General features: G+C 38.0%; 1 protein-coding gene across 1 annotated transcript in view; it reads left to right on the forward strand.

Moving 5' to 3' along the window:
- Window positions 1–10464, forward strand: part of LOC132115412 (transcription factor 7-like 1-B) — a 57992-nt gene extending 47528 nt beyond the window's left edge. The window contains exons 5-12 of the mRNA XM_059523877.1: window positions 587–719; window positions 800–902; window positions 982–1065; window positions 2908–3048; window positions 3366–3525; window positions 3812–3919; window positions 5580–5631; window positions 9581–10464. Coding sequence (XP_059379860.1) covers window positions 587–719; window positions 800–902; window positions 982–1065; window positions 2908–3048; window positions 3366–3525; window positions 3812–3919; window positions 5580–5631; window positions 9581–10029 — 1230 coding nt within the window. The 3' untranslated portion in view covers window positions 10030–10464. The remainder of the gene's footprint in view (window positions 1–586; window positions 720–799; window positions 903–981; window positions 1066–2907; window positions 3049–3365; window positions 3526–3811; window positions 3920–5579; window positions 5632–9580) is intronic.
- The last annotated feature ends 1637 nt before the right edge of the window (window positions 10465–12101 follow it).

Consider the following 12101-nt stretch of genomic DNA (forward strand, 5'->3'; position numbering starts at 1 on the left):
AAATAGCCCAAAAACACAAAGAACAAAGATGCTAATTGAGTAAACCGTGCTTTATGGGCATCTAGCTTGAGTCATTCATTTATGACGTATACATATATATGTAAAAAAAGCTAAATTAATCAAATGTAAAGCAAAGTACAAGTGGTATTGTGGAGGTTAAAATCCCATTAATTTTCTCCGTAGGGGAATTGATGTTGTAGGATAATAATTTATTAAAAACAAACACACTGTGATCTATAAGGTTTGTTAGTCGACTGCATGTGCTTTTTTTTTACCATCAGCCCACATTATTAAATACTCTATTTTTAATTTTTAATAATTGCATTTAACAGCTACATTTTTGGTAGAAAAATTACATTTCCAACGATTTAGCAAAGAAATGTCCACCAATCAGAGAACTCAATAGCACACACACACACACGCATATAGATATACATATGTTCTCACTATCTGTTCTCACTCACTATCACTACGTGTAAGCAATTGTAATGTTTACACTATCAAACAAAACTCTTAAAAGGGTTCATTTTGATTCCTAGTCTTTATAAAGAGTCTGGGCCTGACTCTCTTTCGTTCTCTCTTTCAGTCTAATAAGGTCCCGGTGGTCCAGCATGCTCACATGCACCCCCTGACCCCCCTCATCACCTACAGCAGTGAACACTTTTCTCCAGGAACTCCTCCAGCCCACCTCTCGCCGGAGATCCTGGACCCAAAGACGGGTATTATACACTCTACTTGCTTTTAACTGGACTTTTTGTCTTTCGTCATGTGACTGACTGACTGTGTTCCTCTGGTTCAGGTATTCCTCGGACCCCCCACCCCTCAGAGCTGTCCCCCTACTACCCACTGTCTCCTGGAGCCATGGGGCAGATCCCTCACCCATTAGGGTGGCTCGTCCCACAGTGAGTATCCCAAAGGTTCATAGATACAGCCTGATTCATACTGATTTGCTCTGACTCTCTCTCTCTCTGTGCATCTCAGGCAGGGTCAACCCATGTATCCCATCACTGCCGGGGGTTTCCGTCACCCTTACCCAGCTCTTGCCATGAATGCGTCCATGTCCAGGTGAGTTGTGCGTGGCTTACAGATTCATTCTCCCATACTACATCAGGTTTGGCACTTCACTTTTACACACCACATTGACTCTCTTCACAGAGTTCGTTGGTGTATTTCCATTTAAATTGATCAGGATAGAATGCACAAAGGTTATTTAAAGGTTAAAAGTCTTGATGAAATGGAAATAGTGACAGATCTTTTTTTCTCGATTGTTACGTACATCCAAGTGTAGCGAATTATCAAAAACAATGATTTTGATTTAGTTTTATGCATCAGTTGTTGATTGGAATTGAAATTTTGGGGGTTTCATATGAAAACAGAGGTCGAGAAAGTAAGCTGGCTGGACAAAAAAGTCAGTTGTATTGCAAAAAATAAGCGCAGCTGAATTGTTCACAGTAAGATTAATAGCATGCGTTTAGAAAATAAATGGGTCGAGTTGTCAAAACCAAACAGGCCATCAACATAGTACGTACATGTGTGACCCCGGAGAACAAAACCAGTCTTAAGTCACTGGGGTATATTTGTAGCAATAGCAAAAAATAAATCGTATGCGTCAAAATTATTGTTTTTCCTTTTATGCCAAAAATCGTTAGGATATTAAATAAAGATCATGTTCCATGAAGATATTTTGTAAATGTTCTGCTGTAAATATATTAAAACTACATTTTAGATTAGTAATTAATCTGGACAACTTCAAAGGTGATTTTCTCAGTATTTCGATTTTTTTGCACCCTCAGGTACCAGATTTTCAAATAGTTGTATCTCGGCCAAACATGTTCGATCCTTAACAACCATACATCAATGGAAAGCTTATTTATTCAGCTTTCAGATCAGATTTTATCATCTAATCTCAATTTCGTAAAATGGACCCTTATGACTGGTCTTGTGGTCCATGTTCACATTTAATTCATTAATGTTAGTACTTATTTGTGTAATTACACTGTAGCAATGTCACCTTAAAACAAAGTTACCGTTTAATTTTTGTTTCCTAGTTTGTTGAAAGCATCTGTGGTCTTTAAAATTTTGTGAGAAATGCAGTGTTAATTAGTTTTTTTTTTTTTTTTTGACTACCATAATCAATTTTCTCTTAATTTTTCTTCTTTAACATGTACTGTGGTATTTTATGCTACAATTTCCTAACCATGAAAAGTTAGTTTGGAGTTCATTCCCCAATCGTACACGCTCAAGATGAAACTGATCTGAATCGACAGAGCAGCTCTTGATTTAGTGCTAGCACTGGATTAAAAAAAGGAACGCTCTGTACTGAGCTTCTCTTGTTGTGTGTGTGAGGGATCCCTGAATTATTCACAGAGAGTTCATAGTGATCAATAGTCCGTCCTCCAGGCCCTTACAACCGTTGTCAGTACAAGCGAGTTTCTGCATTGGCTTTTGTGTGATACAGGACTACACTTTGAGAATAGACCTATTTTAGTATGTTTGATTCAATCCCTCCTTCCATTTGGTCCTGAATTGAAAAGAAATATATACTTCAGAGTAAAGAGAGCCATTTGATATAACATTACTGAAATTTCACAAGCAAAAAAGATCCATTGTATATTGCCAATAGTGTAGAAATATACGAAGCTCACATCTCTGGAATTGAACTATCCCTTTAAGACTCATTAAGTTTTTGGTATTCTTATGGGATGTTTGAGTTATTTTGAGACATTGAAGGTCAAGGTGTGTAAATGTAGTCGGAGTGATGGTTTAGTGGTTTGCACATATTGGGCCTTGGTGCTCATGTAGGAAATACAGTTTCAATATTAGCCAAATCCTGTATGGATGGTGAAGATGTGCTTTCCTTTATTCCAGAAGGTGGTAATGCTTAATCAACGCTTTCTTTCTTTGCAGTTTGGTGTCCAGTCGCTTTTCTCCTCATATCGTTCCTCATCATCCTCACGGCCTTCATCAGACAGGGATCCCTCATCCAGCCATCGTCTCCCCAGCTATTAAACAAGAGCCCAACGGAGAACTCAGCTCAGCAGCTAATACGTAAGCACACACATAGAACACACTTCCCTCCTCTTTTTTTATTTCCTTATAGTTTTTTCGAAACTGACAAGTATCCTGTTTTGTTACTAGCGGCTAATAGCATTAGCTGCAAACTCTCCAAGTCAGTTTATCACTGTTTTGTCTACAAGCTCGCCACTATATACACACACTCCTCTATATCTGTTTTTCTCACTGTCACTCCTTCACACACACACACACACACACACACACACACACACACACACACACACACACACACACACACACACACACATCCAGTACAAAGGCTGACCCACCTGTTGTGTTGGTGTTTGCAGAAAGTCTCCAGTCCCTACTAAAAAGGAGGAGGACAGGAAACCTCACATAAAGAAGCCCCTAAACGCCTTCATGCTTTATATGAAAGAGATGAGGGCCAAAGTGGTGGCCGAGTGCACGCTGAAAGAAAGTGCCGCCATCAACCAGATCCTCGGCCGCAGGGTGAGGGAACAGTTTAGTCTTCATTTGAGTGAACCAGTCACAGTGGTCAGAAACAAATGCTGGGGTAAATGAGGGTCCAAAATGTTTTTTGACCCAAAAATCATGATTTAGTCCTGTTATGTAAAAATGTCACCTACTTGCCTATAAGTAAACCATTGTGCTGTTCCTTAAATGATTCCTTATTTCCTAACATAGTCTAATTTTTATATGCTTTTGTTATATTCTGTATATTTGTATATTGTCAATCTAGAAATTGACAAAGTGTCTGTGGTGTTTGTGTTTGCAGTGGCATTCTCTATCACGAGAGGAACAGGCCAAATACTACGAGCTGGCCAGGAAAGAGAGGCAGCTGCATTCTCAACTCTACCCTGGCTGGTCCGCGCGAGATAACTATGTGAGTCAGACATTTCAGCACACACAGCCTTTCTCTCACTTTTGGACACTATTAAATGGCACTTTCCATCAGTACGGTTGGGTTTCACCTGCTGTGTTTGTAAAGAAATGGAGGAACAAATCCCATGATTTAGAATCATGATTTAGTTAGAATGTTATACATCACGTATCTGTACACCATATTAGTTTTACATTTACATTAGTTTTGTCCCAAACTACCTAGCCTCTACTGAATGTATTTAGTGCATTTATAACTAGTGTTGTTTTCGTATCATTTAATATACTGTTGGAGATGTTTTTATTTTATTTTTATATTTTCAATTTTCATTTTAAAGTAGGATTTAGGATTTGTGTTAATTCAGTAATTGTTTTGTTTAGTACTTATGTTGCCATTTTTATTCATTTTATTAGGTATAGAATTAGGTATAGCTAGTTTAGTACCAAATGAAATTGGAAATGTTTATTTTAGTTAATGTGTATTTTATTTAAAGTCACAGTTTTTTTATGGTTTTATTTTTAAATTAACCCTATCATGGGTCATGAAAGGTTCATATTTTGGTTTTGGGAGTCCCCGACAACAGGTGCATTTATTTACCTTATTCACTCAGTGACTCTCAAATGATTCGCTCAACGATTCATTTTTCCAAACCCCTCCTTTGCGTGAGACTAATCAGCCTGTATCTTGCCTGTAATGTCTGATAAAGCAGTGTTTGTGAGCAAAGTGTTGCTTTGTTTACAGCGTTATCGGGGAAACCTCTGTTTTTATCTGAATTAGCATTTTTCATTCAGACCAACATGAAAAGACCAATAAGTGGACGGGTAATATGCTATTGTTTCATGTTGAGATCAACATGAAACGGCTTGAGATTCGTTTGAAAAATGACTCGTTTCAGTGATTCAGAGTCGACTCTTTCTTTTGACTGACAATAATAATAACTTTATACATGGTGCACTTTCAGATTTAAAACTTTGCTGGATGTTTTCATTCACTTAGAGCTGTGTTACACATGCCTTATTTATTTATGTGGTGAATTGTTGTGTAATAAGTGATTTGCCTGCACCGTTTCCCTTAAATGTCCATTTAGTTTGAACTTGCCACTTGCTCGCAACTGCTGTGTTCACGGAAGCTTTATATTCAAATATTTAAATTCAAATCAATATTTCGTGTCTATATATTGACTTATGTTGCAAGTAGCCGTGTAATAAGCGGGATAATGTACATCCAGCCGGTTGTTATCTCAGAATAAACCCTGACTGGGTGATCAGGACCCCAACGCCAAGCTTGTTAATTTGGATGTTTATTTAAGGTTTCTAACTAGAAAAAAAAAACACGGATCAATGTTTCAAACTGTATTAAGGCTGGTATTTAGCAGAGTCACAAAACTAACAGAAAAGTTTGACAGCCAGAGGTTGACACATCTAAAAGTTAACTACCTCGATTCACTGATCATTTGTTAAAGAATTTTAGGCCTAATTTTGAATCCTATTCATGGAAAGTTCCAAATGTTCTTTATATTACATTACTGCACTTCTTTGATGCTTTTGTCCACTCAACTCTATTATTATTTTATTTATGTTTTGCTTCATTCTGTATTTATCGCTCTAACTCTATTTCCATCTCTCTTGTCCTCTGTCTCTCTCTCTATATTTTTGCTCTCTAGGGCAGGCGGAAGAAGAGGAAGAGAGATAACAAGACAGACTCAACACCAGAGGGTGAGCGTGCACGCACACACACAATCGCACAGCCTTTTCTCTCTCGCCTTGTCCATTTCTAACCCCGCTCTCTCCTCCTTGCTAACATGCAGCTTATGAGGTCCAGTGCTAGTACAGGCAGGTACAGTATGTCTGCAGGCTTATGGGCCGTTCACACAGGATCTTCTATTGTTTAATTATTTGTCTATATATACACATGCAACAAATGGACGTCTTTGGCAGTTGCAACACGTCTTGCTATATTTTCATCATACTTTACCATTAGCAATGAGAGGCCATGTCAGTTCAGTGAATAGCTTTCCGTTTTAAAACAATGGACCGATCTGATGAATGTATGAGTGAAATATAAGCACACTATGTGTTTTTTGTGAGAGGTGTATGTTAGTGCACCTTCTGTTTGATTCTGGTGCGCTCAGTTTAGCTATTTTTGAAGCAAAGTCCTGTTTTGAAGTCCTGTGTGAACGTCCTCTTAGACAGCCAGTGTCAGAACTGTAGAAGTCAGCCCACTCTTCATTGTGATCTCATCCTCGACTACGTCTACCATTTGAGTACAGTGACGTCAATAAATGAACACAACACCATTTCCATTTTGTGTTTGGTATTGTATGGGTGAATCTCATTAAAAATGTCTAGAAGAACATGTCTAGGTCATATTTCACCCCAAAATCAAATAATATTTTCCATAAAGATAATGAAACATGACGATGTACATTTTTTCAGCTGATTTTTATTAATGTAATGCTGCATCAAATTTAAAGAGACCAGTCTTGTGTTTTTTGGCCAAAGCGTTCGAAAGGAAAAAAAATTCTCCTGGACACTAGGTGGTGCTGTGCCAAAATTGTGCAGGTACACTTAGGTTATAATTATTATAACACACACCAAGTTTGGTTTGTATATGATAAAGCAGTGTGGAGATAGGGAAATAGCCTCATGTCCATTTCAACAATATTACCCCTACAAGCTAATGTAAACATATCAATTGCATGGTCTGTAAATTTGCAACAAACCAATGTACTGTACAGTAGGGCTGCATGATTAATCGAACACGATTAATTGCAGTTGTCGTGTGAATTTAGTGAGTAAAGCTGGTTCTGTGATTAGCTGTAAATCTCCATCACCTTTTTTCAGGTGAAGCAGCATTTACTACACAGGGCTGTAGTTCTCTTAAGCCCCTTTCACACTGCACGCCAGACCCAAAAAAATTGCCAGAACATTGCCGGGTCACCTTCTGTGTGAAAGCAAACACGTCCTGGAATTGACTCCGTGATTGATCTCGGGTCGGGGACCTAATAACATTGCCGGATTCAGTTCCGGAACGAGCACTGTGCGAACAAAAGCCAGATCTAATGCCATAAAGGGTGTGACGTAGTGATGACGCACATTATTGTGTGACTCTTTTAGCGAGTGTCTTGAAGGCAGATCAACATTCACAATGGAAAAAATACGTGCGAACTAACGAAGCAGAGATCAGTTTGTTCCTCTCTTTCCACGCTGAAGCTGAGACCGTTCACCAGCTTCTGTGAAATTTAGCGTGCCCAGCGTTTTCGACTCGTACATTACACGTCACACCCTGATGTCACGCTTCATTACGGCAACTTTACGGGTTTTGTGTGAACACACGCACATATTCTGGGTAATCACTTGCAGTGTGGAAGGGGCAAAATCTAGCGACCCGGGAACAATTGCCGGGACACATTACTCGTATATTTTCCGGAATCGCAGTGTGAAAGGGGCTTTACAAGCTATGCAAAATCCTGTTCATATTTGCAGACGATATAATTGTAGGATTATGAAATCAAAGAAATCGTTCGCGATAATGACAGCTGTTTTCGTATCTTCTCATTGAACTACGACTCTGTGTAGTAAATGCTGCTTCATCTGAGAACACGTGAAAATCACATTGAATAACATTTTTACACCAAATTCAATTAATAATGTCAGTTGAGTGTTTAACATAAATCTTTCTGTGAGATGATGTTGCTTCTTAAACAGAATAATTAAGGCACACAATATTTCATTGCAATCTAATCAGTGATAAAGGCTATGTCGATTTGCATTTTTATTTATAGATAGACTTTATCAAGATAAAAATTATAAGAACAACTCGGATAGACCATATATTGCCATAGTCGTGTTTATTAGTCACGTTGAATCAATGAAAGCATTTAAATCTTCTGTTTAGTCAGCTGCAGCGATAGGCATTTCCTGGATTTCTTCTTCGGGGCATATTTGGATTTCCAGCGCGAGAGCTTGGATGGTCTTTGGGTGGAGATTTACTGCTGATCACAGAACTGTGCTTCACTGAAAGATACACATGACAATCGCAGCCTCTGACTAATCACGATTTATTGCCTTTGCGATTTAATTGTGATTAATTGTGCGGCCCTACTGTACAGAGGCCAAATTCAACACAAGTGAAGAGGACGGTTAAAAAAGTGCTTATTCAAAATATAATTATACTAAATAGTGCTATAATATAAAATTACATTTAAGACTTTTAAAGAGCTTTTTAAGACCTGCACAAATAAAATGAATACCATATGACTGAGGGCAATGTCTATGGTAACATTAAATTGTAAAATGACTGTAAAAAGTAAGATTTACAGTTCAGTTTTATAAAATAACTTCATACTAATTAAAGAACATAAAAATATATCTTTGTGTCTTAATTGTTTAGATTTTTATAATGCATTAGCTTGTCAATCCACCGGATCACGTTTACAAACATGGGTTGATTTTCACATTGGTCTGAACAAAAACAGCTTATTGAAAGTGCAGATTCATTCTCTGCCAGCAGGAGGCGCTTACAGAATGGCAGAAATACAGCGGTTTCCCCGGTAGCGGCTGGAAACAAAGCAGCAGCTGGCTTTGAAACATGCAGCGCTCATATTTATTCAATCATATCATAGCCTTTTGAAGTTTAATAGTCACATTGCAATTCTTGTCTTTTCGTCCCCAAATTTGAGACCTCTTGAAATCATAAATTAGACAAATTAGGAAACCTGGAAACCATAAGAACATAATTCAGTGCAAACATTTCTGTCTTGAATTTGGCAAAAAAGGTTAGTTGACTATGCATTTTACCTTTGAAATTTGAGGCAAGTGTAACTCTGGCATTACAGGTGTATCTTTCCTACTTCTTTGTGAGCAGAGGTGTAATAGCGATTTAAATTAAAATCTTTCATTACAGCGTTTCCGAACATATGGGTATCCTTTTGAACTTGGAAAAAATGATAATCTGTTTAGCATCTTGACTGGAAAATAAGTCAATTTTTCATTTATTTTCGCTAATATTAGTGAATGTTCACATTTGAGTGCTCCTCCTGCTATGCTGAAATTAATACGGGGAGTGACTGGAAACTAAATTAAATTAAAATTAAATTTATGCATTTAGTAGACGCTTTTATCCAAAGCGACTTACAGTGCATTCAGGCTATCAATTTTAACCTATCATGTGATCCCGGGGAATCGAACCCCCAACCTTGCGTTTGATAGCGCAATGCTCTACCAACTGAGCTACAGGAACACTAAAACTATAGCGACCTCTCCTGGTTGGAGGTAGTATTAACATCATGAACTGAATGCTATATTTCCATGGCTTAGTTACAAAACTGATCATCTGAGTCTAATATGATCGAGTGGGCCGTACTCAAAGAAACTGCTCGGACCGCCAGTTGCACATCCCTGCCTTGATATATATATATAGATGCATTGCGGCAATGAGAATTTGGTGGGAAAATGAAAAGCATCTCAGGGCATTTAAAAATAATAAAAAGTGGCTCTAATAATAAGATTTAAAAATATAATAATAATTTCTTGATTTGTGATGAATTTAAAAAATTGCAGGTTTGTGCAAGTGTATCTCTGTTTCTGCTAAGTTTGCTCTCATCTCTGCTGTTATTTAACAAATCCTCATCATTCATTTAGTGTGACTTCCGTCCTCTTTCAGATTTCTCGACAGGGAATAAGAAGCCATGTGTGCAGTACTTCCCTCAGGAGAAGATGATTGACAGCCCGGCCTCCTCCCACGGCAGCATGCTGGACTCTCCAGCCACGCCCTCTGCGGCTCTGGCCTCGCCCGCCGCTCCCGCCCCCACTCACTCGGAGCAGGCCCAGCCGCTGTCACTCACCACCAAACCTGACCGCCACCATCACTTCCCTCTGCTCTCCAAAGCCTCCTCATCGTCATGTACTTCATCATCCTCCTCTTCCTCCCAGCCAACCAGCTCCTCAGGCAGTCGGTCAACTCCGCCTCTTCTGTCTCGGCCACTCCCCTTGGCATCCCTGCACGCCTCTCTCTTGTCTCCGCCCTCCCCGTTCCATCAGGCCGCTCTTCACTCCCATCATGCTTTGTTCCAGACCCAGCCGCTCTCTTTAGTAACTAAATCAGCTGACTGACTCTTCAAAAGCAATTCTCTCTTAATGTCTTTTACATAATGCTGTATATTGCTTTTTACCTTTTGGAGAAATAGATGTCAGGTTAACTTTTTTGACAAGTGAAAAGGAAATAAATATTATTGGTCAATATTTGATCATCTGCTTTTCTGTGTCTGTATAAAACAATGTATTTTTTGTAATGTCTACTTTGGAACTGGTTTCTTATTTGATGCATTTATTCAGTAAACTTGTATAAAATAATACATGTATTAAAAACTACTTTTAAAAGACAAGAAGGAAAAAAACTTTAAGCTTGCCTGTAATTAATGGTAGTTTTGGAGTATAATTCATAGTAATGGCAATTTATTAGACCTCTTTGCAATGACCCCTCTACCCCAGTTTTGAAGTGTGTTTGAACTTGTTAAATAAAACTTGTAAATTGTTTCTAAAAATGAATGTTATTGTGTTCTTGGGGGTCACTTTTTAATTATTTAGTTATGTCATGATTTAAACCTGCTTTTCTATCAATAAATATTAAATAAAATCATAATTTATATAAGAATGGTTAAATATGTAGCCTGAGTTTAGCTATCGATTAGTAAGGGTTAGTTTGAGATCAAATGTTGATATGTAATAATTGATAAACATTTATTTTCCATAAATTAAATAAAAATACACAAAAAAAGTTCGGTGTCAGATCGGATTTTTAAAATGATAAGATATATCATGATAATATGCTGATTTGAAGCTCGGGAAACATTTCTGATGATCAATGTTGAAAACAATTGTGCCAAAAAAAAAGCTGTAATACGTTTTTATGAGAATCTTTGATGCAGCCAACATTTCATTTTGCTAAAAATGTTGAAAAAGTCTGGTTCTTTGTTTTCTCACCATAATTAATCATGTTTTTGTTTTTTGTATGTGAAATGTGCTGAATATTATGTTTTGGTCATTTAAATGTTAATTTAAAGTACTGAATATCAGTTCAGTGCCTTGAAATGGTTTTAAATGTGGGATAGTGAAAAAGAGGTCAAGATTTTACAAAAAAAAACATTTTGATGTGTTATGGCTTTTTGGTTCATTAGATAAATAATAATTTAAAAAATTGTGAATAGTTCTAACAGCTAATATTTGCTAATATGATTCTAATCAAATTAATGACTTCGAATAAGTCAAGGAAAAGTGTAGGCTACATTGTGTTGCACAAATGTATTTGTGGGAAACGCCACACTGTTACCTCAAATGCAGGGATTTTGTAATACTCCTCTAAAAACAACATCTAGAGCACCAAACGATAGCATAATAATCTTCTCGAGAAACCCTGCTGATATAAGAGGAATTAGAGTTAAATCTTTAATAGGTGGAATTTAGGCAAACCGCACTGGAAAATAAACAGATGAGCCAGAGCAACAAAAAAGTCTGCCAAAAATAAACACGGGTTTAAAAAAAAAATTATAGACATCTGTTCCTTCCTGGAATGCAAAGTCCCAAAACAACGACAAAAAGCAGGTCAAACCCTGCCTTCTCTTTTCCGCTCACTTTCTCGCGCTGCGTCTTTATTTGTGGCTTGTGAGCCGCTGCTGGCGCTGTAATCGAGTGCGTGGTAACAGGATGGAGCTCCAGGGAGCTCATTAGGCTTTTCAATTAGTGAAAAATACACAAGGTAGAGTCCTCTGCTTTTTAGGGTCTTTAGAAACGGGAAGAGATGCCAAGAACGGTCCCCTTCAAATTGCCCTGAGCTGAGAAACAGGGCGGAGGTGACACCCTCCACAGACCTCCCTATATTCCTGACGGGTGTCCGAGCCTCCAAAACCACCGAGACCCTAATTAAACCCTGACACTTAAGTCGCCCGCTCATAAAATTTAAATTTCAACAAACGCAAGACCTCACAATAATGACCGGGGTCCCAAAATTGAGCTTACTTGCGAATTACATTACACCAGTGACATGAATGATATATTTTCAGTTCAAAATAGAGATATTGGACATTTATTTGCATTCCTGATTATTCCTCCCAGTCGTTGTGAAACAGCTGTCAAGAAACTCTCTGTCCACAGCCTCAGTGAACCAGGGTTGCCAGGTGTGCGAAACA

This window comes from Carassius carassius, chromosome 34, assembly GCF_963082965.1.
Source record: "Carassius carassius chromosome 34, fCarCar2.1, whole genome shotgun sequence".
Taxonomy (NCBI): Eukaryota; Metazoa; Chordata; class Actinopteri; order Cypriniformes; family Cyprinidae; genus Carassius; species Carassius carassius.